This window comes from Hippichthys cyanospilos, chromosome 2 (genome assembly GCF_059441005.1).
Source record: "Hippichthys cyanospilos isolate Australia breed blue-spotted pipefish chromosome 2, RoL_Hcya_1.0, whole genome shotgun sequence".
Lineage (NCBI taxonomy): Eukaryota > Metazoa > Chordata > Actinopteri > Syngnathiformes > Syngnathidae > Hippichthys > Hippichthys cyanospilos.
The window spans coordinates 24,442,424-24,457,023 of NC_142370.1; the positions used below are offsets into that span (position 1 = coordinate 24,442,424).

Genomic DNA, 14,600 nt, shown 5'->3' on the forward strand with positions numbered 1-14,600 from the left:
CGCCATAATGACAGTAAACCATCAACAAAAAAGCCACATTGTACATTTTAAGGTTTGGCTGTGAAAATCTCACGATACCGTTTGCTTTCCACAGTCAGATCTGGATTCCTGTCGACATATTTAACTCTTGGAAACATCTGGCAAAACTGAAGAACTGAGAGGAACAGCGAGGTGAAGTTAGCACGTTAACTAGCTAAATAAGCAGCCTTACTTTCAATGCCGCTAGCGCATGGCTAACACCAACACTTTCTAAATCCACGGGCCGGCCGGTCGCCGTGGTTCCAATATTGGTTTATTTTACCAGGTACGATGTGCACTTCAAAGAATAAAATACTAAAACGGGTTTTAATTTGAGCACGTTTACGTCGTCATGAGTAGTCCGAGTCCAGTTAGCTATTTTGTTTAGCCAAAAGCGCAGCGACTCAAAGGACTCATCTTATTTACATCATTTGAATGCGAAGGAATGCACAACGTGTTGCTTCAATCAGAATGGCGGATTTCGTGTAGCTGCTTGTTTCTGTGTGCTTGTGTTTGAGCACTCCTGTATATTTGACTGGTGTAGTCCCCTGGGACGGCTGCACCTGTAAACAACCAAACTCTATCTAGTGCTATTAAATTCGTCATAAGTACGTATGTTCCTGCTGGTTGAGTTTGAATTTTGCTCCCTTGTAATGTATCTCAAATGAGTTTTACTTCGACTAGGTTAATTGTACTGCACAACCTCCACACTGCTAAGAATCGAAAAGAAGTGAGGTCACTGAATACATTATAGAACTGAATGTTAATTTTGTTGTAGGAGTTATGGCGTCGGCATCTGCCAGTGTGGACTCCAAGGCAGAGCTGACTGCTCTATTGGAACAGTGGGAGAGGGAGCAGCAAGGCAGCACACAGGAGCTTGTTAACATCCTCACCAAGTAAGTGTTTCTATTCGCTCCGGTTTTATTGCAACTGGAGGTTAATATTGTTCTAACATTCAGAATCTCTGAGCTCGTCGAGAAGGAGACTGAGGAGTACCACAAAGCAGACCCAGACCCTTTTGATGATCGGCATCCTGGTATGATGAATGAAAATGGAACAATCAATCATTTTAAGGTTGTTTAAATACAGGAATACATTTATTGATGTTGGGTTTTCTCCTCTATTGCTAGGGAGAGCTGATCCAGAATGTGTTTTAGGGCATTTGCTCAAGATCCTGTTTAAGAATGATGACTTCATGAATACAGTAAGGACAGTTGGAATGGGTTTATCTCTTATATTTTGTATTCTTTGGGGGGGTGGGTGGGGGTAGTATAGGTATCTCAGTTTTTGGACTACATTTTGATATCCGAGTTATGCGTTGAGACACCCCCCACCCTTTTTTTTTTTTTTTTGCTCACCATTCAGCAAAGACCGTTTTGCACCTTACTAACAAATATAATTTATTTCCAAATCACAGCTCTCTTGAATGTTAAACTGCCTTTTATTCCTTCATTTATAGTATGCACGTAATACAGTAACATAAAATATGTATGACACATTTTGACAAATAATAAACAGAAAGACTACATGTCAGTGGGGTCCAAACTCGGTCATTGTGGGACTGTTTCCTGCATTTTTTCCAGGGTTTTTCTTCCCCAACACCCCTAATTAAAATGATCCGCTGAGCAGAAGCTTGATATTGATCCCGATCATTTGAATCAGGTGTCCTGAATGCCGGAAATATTAAAAACCTGCAGCATAGTGGCCCTTGAGGACCAGGTTTGGACACCCCTGGATTAGGTGAATGGGTCTACTCACATTTAATACATCTGGTCAGTTTGAGTTGCAAATGAAAATGTCACGGACATCTGAAGTGACCAAACCACAGCTTTGACCACAGAAAAGTTTTTCTTCCACTGTACAGAGTAGTTTCTTAGACTCACACTAAATGGCATAGTAACTTTGTTTTAAAATAATTTTCAAAAGATACTTGTTGTGTCACTGGTGTTGCATTATCAAGGCAATCCACTATTGTGTCTCCAGGCAGCCTTTTATCAGATAAACACAGAAGTGCGGTCATATATAGGTAAAGTTTCCTTAGCAAGTAATACAGGATTTTCAAGTAACTATCAGACAAAAAAATAAAGTGTGTCACTTTTGTGAAACTTAATTCACATTGCAGGTTGTAATAAAGACAGAAAATTTTGTTTCCCAAATCCCTGCCCTTGCTGTTTTTTTCCGTGCTACTGCATAAATGAACTGCACTTTGAAGCCGCATATAGTTGATGTAAGCGGGCATTTTGGGTGTATATTACCATGCACAGAGTATATTTTGCACAGTGTGTTATTTAAGAAACATAAACGCGATTGTTCCTTACAGTGTATTTTCTCCCACATAGTTGGTGAATAGTTATGTGATGGCCTGCAGAGAATTTGCCCTCAATGCTGAAGCCTGTCGCCTGCTTCAGAACATCATGCCTGGGCTGGAGACCGCAGTGGTCTTTCAGGAAAAGGTAATGACAATAAACTTGTTTCTTTTGCCATGGCTCAGGCGATAGAGCAGGTTGACCTAAAGAGTTGGCTATTCGAATCCGTCTGAGTCATGTGTCGTCGTGTCCTGAGCATGACACTTCACCCACCTTGCCTCCAGTGCTTGGTCGGAGGGGCCGAAGGCACAATATGGCAGCCTTGCCCCTGTCAGTCTGCCCGAGGGCAGCTGTGGCTATCTAATGTAGTTTACCACCACTGGTGTGTGAGTGCATAATGTCAATGAGTTGTCGGTGTAAGCGCTTTTGGTACTTGAGGTAGGTAGAAAAGTGCTATATAAGTTCAATGTCCATTTACCATTTTCTGCTGGTTTAAATACGCATTTTACATTCACACAGTTTAGATGATCACATTTACATTGTAATGTACAATATATTGTGGCTTAGCAGTTTTTTAAGTACAATTAAAGGGCCTAGATCATGGTATTTTTCCACTTTTTATAGTTAAATTTATGCAAACAAATTACATTTGGTACATTGCAAATTTAATTTCTTAATAAATATAAGTTTTATGGTACAGATATTTCTAACCTGGAAGTAAAACACATTGTTTGCAGAGACCGCATCTCTTACAGTGTTGCTGCCTTGCCCCCTTCCGTTACATTGTTCAATGCCGTCGGCCACAAAACATCATCTTAACCGCGCATCGTCACGAGGCTCGTGGCCGATGGAGACTATTCCAAGAGTGTGAATAACGGGGACAAAAACAGGCGTTTACTGACTTTTTACTATCGAATCAATCCCTGTGGGAACTCAGTATTCATAACAATAGTTCCGCCCTTGGATGAATTATTTACTACGGATCTTGATTGTCATGCTGTGTGCTCCCAAATGCACCTTTTCACCACTTCAGCATTTTCTACAGTAAAAGTTTTTGCTAATAAATGAAAAGTTCTTTACTTGGCTGACTCGGTATAAAATCTCTCCTCCTCAACTCTGGAACTAAAACGAAACTAAAACACGTGGATAAGGTCGGCGTATTTTTTATTTATTTTTTTTTTTGTGCACAGCCAGTATGTGGGAGGTGTAGGAGAGGTACAAAATGCTTCTGTCGTAATGAGTTTTCTTCAACTCATTTAACTGCTTGGGTGGAGCTGATCATGTGAGAGCAGAATAAGTGAGGAATGCATAGAAATGCAACAATGAAGGAAAATAACACTTCGATGGTGCTTAGGATGAGAAATCAACATTGGAACATTGTTAAAAGCTCCAAAAAGTTGACTTTTCAAGATATGGTCCCTTTGAGTCTGCAGCTATAATATTTGGGCAATCGTGGTTTCCATTTTAACTTATATCCCATTAAGTCATGGCTATCAATGCGTAAAAAGTACTGACTGTGAAGTCCGCAATAACATAGTTAATATCCTCACTCTTTAGTCGTTATCTACATATATTTTTTTTGTTTGTCGAGTCAAAGTCCACCTTGCTGGCAGGCTCCACTTCCATACTTTTCTATTTTTTTTTACTCACGACATATTAAATGTTAAACTAGAATTCAATATGCAATGAAAAAAAAACAGATTAGCTAAGCGTAATCTATGACATTGTAATTGCCTAATTCCCCTTCTTGGTTATCTTCAGGAGGGAATAGTTGAAAGGTTGTTCAAGTGGGCTCAGGAGGCTGAGCAGCCGCTCCGAATCTATGCCACAGGCTTGTTGGCAGGCGCCATGGAGAACCAGGACATTGCTGCTAACTACCGAGAAGAAAACTCTGTTTTGGTCAGTAGCTTTCCCAACTCATAGATGACACACACACGCACACACACACACACGCACAAGCATGCACAAGCACACACAATGTATGTGTCTAAAAATAGTATGACAGGATTCTCTTTATTTTTTGAGCGCAAGTTATTCTTGTTTTTAATTTGTCTTCAATAACAGGTGCCATTGATGCTGCGACGCTTACGAGAGCTTCAAGATAAAGATGTGGAGACAAAAAGGGAAATCAAGCGCCTCAGTCCTAGAAAAACTCTGAGTGGACCTTTACTTCCTTTGGATGAGGAGACTGTCGATGGGGGCTTTGAGAAGCCCTTCTCCCTTGGCCAAAATGGGTCTGAAACGGAATCACCGGTACCAGAGGAGGACGGTGAAATGAGCCTTTCCACCTTGGAACCAGAAAATGAGCTTCCATACCATCCCAGCGTTCACCACAGGACCAATAACTTTTCCATGTCGGCCGTTAAAACTATGATGAAGCCCATGTCGGCCTCTGGGTCGTTTCTGCATTTAGGTACTTCCGATGGCAGTAGTTACCTCAAAAGAAAAGCAGAAAAGGAGAGTGGCAGGGCCACAAAGCACAAGTTGAATTTCTCCCAGCCAGAGCCTGAGAGGAATATAAGCGAACTTTCCAACAGCAGTTGGTCTGAGATGAGCCCATGGGTGATTGGCAACAGTTATCGTTTATACCCGCTGACCCCTGAGATTGAGCAGAGACTCATCTTGCAGTATCTCACTCCTCTGGGAGAATATCAGGAGGTTGGTTTCTGTACTCAGCACTGACGATTCTCTCATTTCTTTGAAAATGTTTGAAATCCAAATGTTTAGAAAGTGGAAATGAAAAGGCTCAACCAATAGACTGGAGTTTTTCATACTTTAGTTTTTATTTGATGCTCGATGTATATTTTTTGTTCTTTTTTCAGCTGTTGGCAGTGTTCATGCAATTGGGAGCCCGTGAGCTACTTATGCATTATATGGATCTAAAGCAGACCAATGATGTACAACTCACATTCGAGGCTCTCAAGGTGAAGTCCCACACGCTTAGATAAACCATATTAAAAACTCCATAGGAACATTTATTAACTTCCTTTTTGCCCCCACAGTACCTAGCTTCTCTTCTGCTTCACAAGAAGTTTGCTGCAGAGTTTGTGGCACACGGAGGAGTTCAGAAATTGCTGGAAATCCCAAGGCCCTCCATGGCTGCCACTGGAGTGTCCCTGTGCCTCTACTACCTTGCCTATAACCAGGATGCCATGGAAAGGGTATATTTTCAAAATATGCTAATAGACAAAAACTACTTTATCATAATACCTTATCCATTTGCATGGAAAAAAAAGTGTAAAAGCTTAATACACTGGTCATGAACAGGCTTTGGATATATACTGCTTGTGTGTGCGCGCATTTGTTCATGTGTATACTCAAGATTTAAGAAGTCTGCGCACCACTGTGGAAATGATTTCCATGCATCCATTTTCTCTAGCTGCTCTTCCTCACGAGGGTCGTAGGGAGCCTATCCCAGCTGTCTTCGGCCAGTAGGCGGGTTTCACCCTGGGCTGTTTGCCAGCCAATCGCAGGGCACGCTGACAAACAACCATTCACACTCACAATCGCACCTAAGGGCAATTTGGAGTGTCCATTGCACCTACCATGCACATTTTTGGAATATGGGAGTAGACCGGGGTGCCCGGACAAGACCCACGCGAGCACTTGGAAAACATGCAAACTCCACACAAGAAGGCTGGGGCGGGTTGGAATCGACCCCGGGATCTCTGGATCTCTGTGAGGCAGATGTGCTCACCTAACCTAAACCGTCTTCCACCGTGCCGTCCTGTTGAAATGACAGGTTTTTGCTATACAAAAAAAGACAAGACAGAAACAAAATCATTTTTTAAAACATTTAACATGACAGCATTTTCCAAACATCAATACATAGTAAAGCTTGGTAAGTGGCAGCATCATGGCGGCATCTAGTCTTACTTGAGGTGGAAGGAAAATGTTCAAAATAGCAGTAAAGTGTCACACAAAAACCTAAATTAAATGTCAGTAAATGCCTACTAAAACAGCTGAACTTGATTTGGGGTTTGAGTGAGGGACTTTAATTTTGTGCGCTGATTATTATTTAGCATGTGGTTGAATGCGGTTAGTTCATTTTTGATTAGTTCTAAATAGCAGTATCCCAGTTATGAGGGTGTACATTTGTGGAAACTCATTTGAGATACAGTATTTTTACTTGCCTCTCAAAGCTGTTTTTTTTTTTTTCACTTGTTATACATTCACACCAATTGTAAAAGAGATTTAAGAGAATCCGTTTTTCATATCACAAAACCGTGGCAATACATACCTGCATGTTGAAGTTGTCTCATTAAATATTTGTAATGTAAATCATAGTTTACTATTTGGAATGTCATTATAATTATTTCACAGAGGTATTGTTTTAATTCATTCACACTTTGCTCAAAAATATGAATTGAAACATTTGCATAAAGTAGTAGCATCCCATTGACAAGCATTGTGGTGTCCCATTTTTCCCAAGGTGTGTATGTTGCCCCACTCCGTCCTGTCAGATGTGGTCGGCTACACGCTGTGGCTGCTGGAATGTTCGCATGCATCTGGCTGCTGTCACGCCACCATGTTCTTCTCCATTTCCTTCTCTTTCCGCGCCGTGCTGGAGCTCTTCGACAAGCAGGACGGCCTGCGACGCCTCGTCAACCTGGTGCGACCATCTGCGTTGGTAACCGGAATGCCGCCGCACTATGTTGCGCACGCTGATGGCATACTGCTGCCTTCCAGATTAGCACATTGGGGATCCTGAACCCTGACGACCAGGGAGCCCTGCTGAGTGACGACGAGATTTTCTCCAGCAGGCAGACAGCGAAGCACACTTGCATGGCGCTGCGCAGGTACTTTGAGGCTCATCTGGCTATCAAGGTGGAGCAGGTAAAGCAGTCCCTACAGCGCACAGAGGGAGGCGCTCCTCTTCACTCGCAGCCCTACTACAAGGTAAATGCCGAAGCAATGACAGGTGCCGGGATGCATCTGAAGCATGGGTGATGTTGAGCAGCGCTCATGAGGCTTCTGTCCTCGGTCTCAGGCGGTCAGTTACACCCGTGAGCAAGTTGTGGAAATGATGGAATTTCTCATCGAGCACGGCCCTCTGCGTTTATATTGGGAACCGGCAGAGTTCTTCCACAAACTGTCTTGTGTCCAACTCCTCCTGCAACTCATTTCTATCGCATGCGACTGGAGGACCTATTATGGCAGGTGTGGTGGATGAAGTCGTAAAAGTTGTGTCTGCTACGTCCAGTTTATTTTATGATAGTGATTTTGTTTGTGTCTCTGCAGGAGTGACACTGTGCGCTATGCTCTTGACATCCTGAGTATCCTCACAGTTGTACCAAAGACTCAAATGCTGTTATCTGAGACTGTTGCCGTTGTCGACGAAGGCGGTTCTACAATCTCTAGTGCGGGTAAGTTTGCAGAGTTAGTATATTTTAGCAAGTAGCCGTTCCAAAAAAAAAAAAGCCTGACTGGCTTTGTCCTCATTGGCCCATTACCTGCAACTATGAAGCCTGCTCTGTCAGTCGAATTGCAATAGTTTCAGTTCCCTCTGTATAGTCATATTGTTTGTATCGCTTCTTTTAAAATGGAAACAATTTTTTTTTTCTCCCAGGGATGAACATTGTTCTGGCAGTGGCTGAGGGAGAAGTATTTGTGAACGATGCCGAGATCCAGAAGTCCGCCCTGCAGGTTGTCATTAACTGCGTCTGTGCTCCGGACAAGCGCATGTCCAGTATTGGCAAATTTATTGCCGGCACGCCCCGTCGTCGCCTCCCCCACATGACCAAAGCCAGCGAGAATGTGCTCACAAAGATGTGGAATGTGGTGCAGTCCAATAATGGCATTAAGGTAGTTTATGTTTCTGGAATCACTTGATGCAATTTGTTTTTTTAATGTTGAATGAACCCAAGCTTGCGGGTGCAGGCCAGTGTTCAATGCAAAGGGTCCACACACTTCACAGTAAGCAGCGGTTTGGTAGCTCTTCGGAAAAACACTTCATGCTGTTTGTTGCCACTCCCAGTTGAGGTTTCCTGTCAAAATATGCGTGAAAACGTTGATATGATGTAAAACAACCATTCAGTAGCTGTGATCAAGCTTATTACTAACAGATAAGGTAACAAGCCATAGCATGGCTAAAACATAGCATCTCGTTGTAAATGGGGTCTACAGCATACAGGTGACACTACTCTGTAACAGAGGTAAAGAATCCTAGAAGATTCTCAAGATCTAAATTCTTCCAAGCTTTTTTTAACAGTCTCCTCATCGCTCCCCGGTGTGCGTGCTTTCCGGGGGTCGTTTACGGTATTTAGGTCACGGTAGGCCTTTTCAGGCGAATCATAAATGTTTTGGTATCGGCAAACTTCCATAAGCAGGTTAGACTTCAACTGAAACAAAGGCAAATGAACCAAGGAAACCTTTCATTTATTGTTAATTTGTAAACACTTGGACTTGCAGTCTTGTAAGTGTTCACCATGACATCTACCAAACTAGTGTGGCATAAAATACTGTCGGTCTGTAAATCATATATCAAATTGCAACAACAGTACAAATTATGGCTATGGCTTTATCACTTTCTTTTCATTTTCATGGATCAATGGTGTGTAAACGTTTTCACAGAAAATCCCTCTTTATAATCAACTCATAAGACAACACGAGCTAGTTTTTCAAATGTTTGTTTTTGTTTTTGAACTATGCCGTAGGTCCTACTGTCCCTGCTGACAGTGAAGACGCCCATTACAGACGCGGATCAGATCCGAGCTCTGGCCTGCAAGGCCCTCGTCGGTCTGTCTCGGTCCACTTCCGTCAGGCAGATCATCGGCAAGCTGCCTCTGTTCAGCAGCGGGCACATCCAGCAGCTCATGAAGGAGCCCGTTCTCCAGGACAAACGCAGCGAGCACGTCAAGTTCTGCAAGTTCGCCGCCGAGCTCATGGAAAGAATATCGGGGAAGCCCTTGCTGATCGGCGCCGACGTGTCCTTGGCGTGGCTGCAGAGAGCCAGCGTAGTCGCCCAGTCCAGGATCACCTTTCCTGAGAAAGAGCTGCTTTTGCTCATTCGGAACCACCTCGTGGCCAAAGGCCTCCACGACACGGCCACCGCCCTCACCAAGGAGGCCGAGCTCCCGATGGCGTGCGTGTCGTCTCACTCGTCGCTCGCCGCGTCCCCTTTCGTCTCGGTCGCTCCCCCCGCCGCCGCCATCGCCGCCCTACCTCGCACCCCGCGGCTGGCCAACGGCGTCGGGTCGAGGCTGGGCAACCATCCCTCTCATTCATCGGCTCCGTCACCCGCCCACTTACAAGCGCGCCCCTCCACGTCGCAGCTCTCCACGCCCTCCGCCGCAGCGTCGGCGCCCCACTGCGGCAACGGCTCCCCTCTGATCGGCCGAATCGCGTTCTCCCGCGAGCGGCACACGTGGTGCAGCGCCACCGGCTGCAAGAAACCGCGAGTGCTGAGGCAGAAGTCTGACCACGGTGCCTTCAGCCAGACGCCGGCCATGAAGAAGCAGTTGGACAGGCACATGCCCTCCCCGCCCGCCTTAGACGGCATCATCACCGAGTACCTGCGTGAACAGCATGCCCGCTGTAAAAACCCAGTCGCCACCTGTCCGCCTTTTTCTCTCTTCACCCCTCATCAGTGCCCCGAGCCCAAGCAGAGACGGCAGGCGCCCGTTAACTTCACATCCCGGCACACCAGAAGAGTCATATATCCCAAATACGGAGGCGTCGACGGAGGGTGCTTTGACAGACACCTCATCTTTAGCAGGTCACCGCGCCCGCCCGCCCGCCCGCCCGGCCCTTGCCGTTTAGTGGGGTTTGGTTTTGGACCTTTGTTTGTTGCTTTCTCCAGGTTCCGGCCAATCTCCGTTTTTAGGGAGGCCGATGGGGATGAGAGCGGATTCACCTGCTGTGCCTTCTCCGCTCGCGAACGCTTCCTGATGCTTGGCACTTGTGGGGGCCACTTGAAACTCTACAATGTGTTCACGGGCCAGGAGGTGGCCAGCTACAGCTGTCACAGTTCCGCCATCACTCATCTCGAGCCCTCTCGGGTGAGAAAAGGGGGCTCTCGTCGCGCGCGGCTATGTGGGGTTGCTACGTAGCTTGTTTGATTGGGGCTCTCGCTTTGCGCTTTCAGGATGGCTCCTTAATTCTAACGTCGGCCTCCTGGTTATACCCAACGTCTGCACTGTGGGGGATGAAGTCGGTGTTCATCATGAAGTGAGTGGTTTATCTCAAAAGCTCCTTGCTCCTACTTAAAACTTGCCACAGTTAGCCGGAACTAACAAAATAACCTTTATGTATCTGGTTTGTACCCCCCCTTGCTTCACCTCGTTGGTATTTTCTGCTCAATGCCCTGGAGCTTTGCGCTGTCATAACAGGCCTCCTTGCTGTGTAATTATGCACACTGACAGCCCGGGCCTTCGCGTCCGACTCCGCTCATCCCCGCTCATATGTGCAACTTTGGCAACTCCCGCCGACTGTTCCCGAGCTTGGCAACAAGCGCCGACACGCTTCATATGGCTTCATTCTCAGCCGTGCTTCCGATTTCGAATGAAAGGTTCCACCCTTGTCGTCCGCAGGCATTCCTTTCTGGGTAACCATTACGTGGAGTTCAGCAAGCTGTCTCAAGATCGCGTCATCGGCACCGAGGAGCAAGTAGCGCACGTACGTATGGCGGCGGAGGGAGAAAAATCCCGACCTTTACGTGCGACAGCTCACGTCGAGCGCTTCTCCGCAGATCTATGACATCCAGACGGGCCAGGTGACATTGACTCTAAATAACCCCGACCTGGCGAATAACTACAAGAGAAACTGCGCCACCTTCAACCCCACCGATGACCTGGTACTGAATGACGGCGTACTGTGGGACGTGCGCTCGGCTCAGGCCATCCACAAGTTTGACAAGTTCAACATGAACATCAGTGGCGTGTTCCACCCCAACGGCCTAGAGGTCATCATTAACACGGAAATTGTATCCTTGAACCCTGGAAGTGCTCGGAGCCATGAATTAGACGAACGCGCCACGTTTGGCTTTTTGCTTTTGTTACATTATGGAGCAGGTGAAACAATCGATACATGTAGTTCCTAGTCACACAGAACGCAGCGTTCCTTAATTTGAGTTGTTAGTGGGATCTGAGAACCTTCCACCTCCTTCATACAGTTCCCGCTTTGGACCAGTGCAGGACAGTCTTCAACAACAACGGCACCGTTATTTATGGAGGTGAATGAAATATTAGCCGGGGGGAAATAGTAGTAGTCGGGTTTTAACCTGCTCACTTGGAACCTTTGGACGTCCGCAGCAATATTGCAGGCTGACGATGAAGACGACATGATGGATATGCAGATGAAAAGTCCTTTTGGCTCATCCTTCCGGACTTTCAACGCCACAGACTACAAACCCATCGGTACGGCCGATGGCTCTCACCATCCCTCCGCCCCTCGTGCCGTATCCTGTTATTGCCGAGTAACTTTTCGACTTCTGTTCTCTGCGGTTCCTTTCCCGACGTGTATTTTTGTGCCTGTCTGTGTTCCCCGCAGCCACCATTGATGTCAAGAAGAATATTTTTGATCTGTGCACGGACTCGAAAGACTGCTACCTTGCTGTAATTGAGGTAGGCTGCGTCACGTTGTATCCTGAAGATGCTTAATAGCCAAACATGTCTTGATGCGTGCAGACGGTTGATGTGTCCTCCTTCCCCCCAGAACCAAGACTCCATTAACGCAGACACGGTCTGCCGGCTTTACGAAGTTGGTCGGCAGAGACTTGCGGAGGAAGAAGAGGATGAGGAGGATCAGGTGTTTTTCATATCTTTCACTTCTGTTCTGTTGATGGGGATCTCATTATTTGAGTGATTATTGGGGTTTGCTCTTGACAAAGTTGATCTTTTTTTTCTTCTGAATCTTCTGCCATGTGCATTTTGAGGGGGAATGCCACAAGATGGCGCCAAAGACCCTGCTCCTAAGAAAACGCACAGCACTTAAACTTAGATGGTTTGTGCCCCAGGAGGATGACGATCAGGAGGAAGACGACGACGACGACGAGTCCGACGACGACGTGGATACAGACCCCCTCACTGCAGAGATTGAGAACGAGAACGGTGGCGACGAAGATGATGACGGAAACGACGAGTTCTCCCCTTCCGATGAAGAAGTAGCTCGTCTCCTCGAGGAGGACCTTGACGGCGGAGACGACGACGACGACAATGAAGATGACTCCGACAATGACGATGCCGAACTGGATGTGGACAATGGTACGTGCTGCTCTAACCTCAACTCCGTCAAAATTTGCCGCCCTCCGCAGCCAATGGTCACACCCCAGACCGCCATTAACGCTTCTCTCGACACTCGTGTTGGATTGTCCAGAGGGTTGAGCGGTAAATCGGGTCACGATGTAGTAGAGAGAAATTTTCGAATCGCCGTCTTCGGGCAGACTCCTTCAATCTTCAAAATTAGAACTAAATTCCGAACAATCAAACACATCATGCTTGAAGGCGATTTGATCGTACAGTGGACCCCCGTGTTACAGCGTCCCTGATTTAAATTTATTTCATGTTGAGACGTGGAATACTGCGCTTTTTCATCCCCTCTTTATGACATTTTCTCAGTTATGCGACCATAACAACTCTCGTGACCCTAGAGGCTTGGCTGTATTTATGTTGTTTTGCCTCCATCTGCTGGCATTTTTAGGTAATTGCACTTATTTACTATTGCTGTCTGTCTTTGATTGTGAGTGTTACAAAATCGTATTTCTGGTGCATTTTACTGCTTAATTCAAAGTTGAAAGGGTTAGCCATGGGTCCCAAGATTCCTCGTGATGTTAAAGAGAGAAGTAAGAAGATGATTTATATGGAAACGATGCTAGAGATAACCCTTATTAGAATATGGGCATAACAAGCGGCACTCAAAGGTAAATAAATCCTTTCTATATTTTTATTTATGATGTTTTGTGATCGTACACATGTATATTACATATACGTAGCGCTTGCTATACTATTTTGGTACCCATTTTGAATATGTCCCGTTTTGATGTTTTTACCCGGGGATCTAAACGCATTGGCTCTTCAACATAGGTTTGGATTGGCCGTCATATGACGAATTTGCCTTACGAGCCCAACCGCGGAACGGATTCATCTCGTAACACGGGGGCCCACTGTACTTTATATTTATATCATCTGCACACTAATACGTACGCAGATAGATGTATGTTTACCTGCCGATTGAATACCTTAAAAATATGCTACATTGTCGTTAATGTCTTTGGTCATATCATTTTTCACTCCGTTGTTGACCAGTTCGGTATTAAGCGGCCGTTTGTTATTCCACCCTTTAACAGACAGCTCCGACAACTCTGATCTTGAGGATGACATCATTCTGTCCCTGAATGAGTGAGCGACCATCGGCAGCCGGGACCGAGTAACCGGACCGCGGGCCGAGGCCTCGGCGTCGCGGACGTGAGCCACCGAGGAAGAGGCGGGCGGCAGCAGGGGCGCCGAGCGACTTTGAAGGGATGGCGTGATCGGACCAAGGGAGAGTCTCGGAGTTAACCGCCAACGCCATGATTGTATGAGATTCTAGTTTTCTAGGACGGCTTATTGTGGAGGGGAAGCGGCCAGCGCGTGGGTGCTTTGAAAATGTTTTATATTTTATTCACAAACCTTTTAAAAAGTATTTCCGTTTGATACAGAAGGCCGACGCGAGCAGAAAATGGGATTGCGGGAGCCACGTGGTAGGGGTGCGCTTGTCTTTCTAAGGTGTAATGCAGACCTTTTAACAAAAATGGATTTAGGTTTCGGATTATGCTGCCAAATCCATAACGGAGATCAGAGCCGTGGGTTTTCTTTATTAAGGCCTTTTTCTTTGAGGTGAATCGGTTGACTTGCTGAGCCAAAACTAAAGAGCGCTCGGCGTGACAAAACTGCCAATACCTCATATACCATCCGTACTCGAACTTGGACTGCTGGCCTTCATCCTACGCCCAGAATGGTTTGGCCTTTGGATGCTAACCTTTGTGCTTTTCATAAGAAAACTGGCAACCAAAAAAAAAAAGGGGGGGGGGCTGCCGTTTGTTGGACAAAAAACAAACAAAAAAACCCTTAATATTTTGAGGTGAAAGTAAGGTAAAAGCGTCTATTTTGATTTCGAGTTTGTTTATAGATTGATTCAAACATTGAGGAGTTTGTTGTTTTCTAAATGATTATGCCTCATGTGTTCATTTTATCAGCTTTTTTTTTCCTACAGGAAGATAAAATGATTTTCCTGAGACATCTAATGTACAGCGTGTATGTACTTAAAAGTATTTTTCCAATAAATACAATTTCAGATTTA

The 14,600-nt window shown here is 45.6% G+C and overlaps 1 protein-coding gene across 2 annotated transcripts; it reads left to right on the plus strand.

Annotated features, from left to right (window-relative positions):
- Positions 1–7: 7 nt before the first annotated feature.
- Positions 8–14,600, plus strand: dcaf1 (ddb1 and cul4 associated factor 1). Of its 2 annotated transcripts, none has more exons than XM_088408712.1 (25): positions 8–171; positions 797–914; positions 978–1,054; positions 1,149–1,222; positions 2,358–2,471; positions 4,086–4,223; positions 4,389–4,982; positions 5,147–5,248; positions 5,327–5,485; positions 6,757–6,936; positions 7,014–7,223; positions 7,315–7,484; positions 7,566–7,690; positions 7,894–8,129; positions 8,981–10,041; positions 10,126–10,324; positions 10,411–10,493; positions 10,856–10,940; positions 11,014–11,247; positions 11,403–11,496; positions 11,576–11,680; positions 11,814–11,887; positions 11,979–12,071; positions 12,280–12,526; positions 13,609–14,600. In XM_088408712.1, the coding sequence occupies exons 2-25, from the start codon at positions 802–804 to the stop codon at positions 13,662–13,664; spliced, it is 4,623 nt and encodes a 1,540-aa protein (XP_088264838.1). In that variant the 5' UTR covers positions 8–171; positions 797–801; the 3' UTR covers positions 13,665–14,600. The 2 variants fall into 2 exon arrangements, with proteins under 2 accessions (XP_088264838.1, XP_088264839.1); XM_088408713.1 differs by lacking the exon at positions 8–171 and adding an exon at positions 218–304.

What these genes read in the sequence shown, in the direction of transcription:
- dcaf1 (XM_088408712.1), top strand. Translation starts at nt 802, where the DNA reads ATGGCGTCGGCATCTGCCAGTGTGGACTCCAAGGCAGAGCTGACTGCT. An exon ending in AGTCCAATAATGGCATTAAG is followed by an intron (nt 8,130 to 8,980) that starts GTAGTTTATGTT and finishes ACTATGCCGTAG; the next exon opens with GTCCTACTGTCCCTGCTGAC. An exon ending in AAGTCGGTGTTCATCATGAA is followed by an intron (nt 10,494 to 10,855) that starts GTGAGTGGTTTA and finishes TGTCGTCCGCAG; the next exon opens with GCATTCCTTTCTGGGTAACC.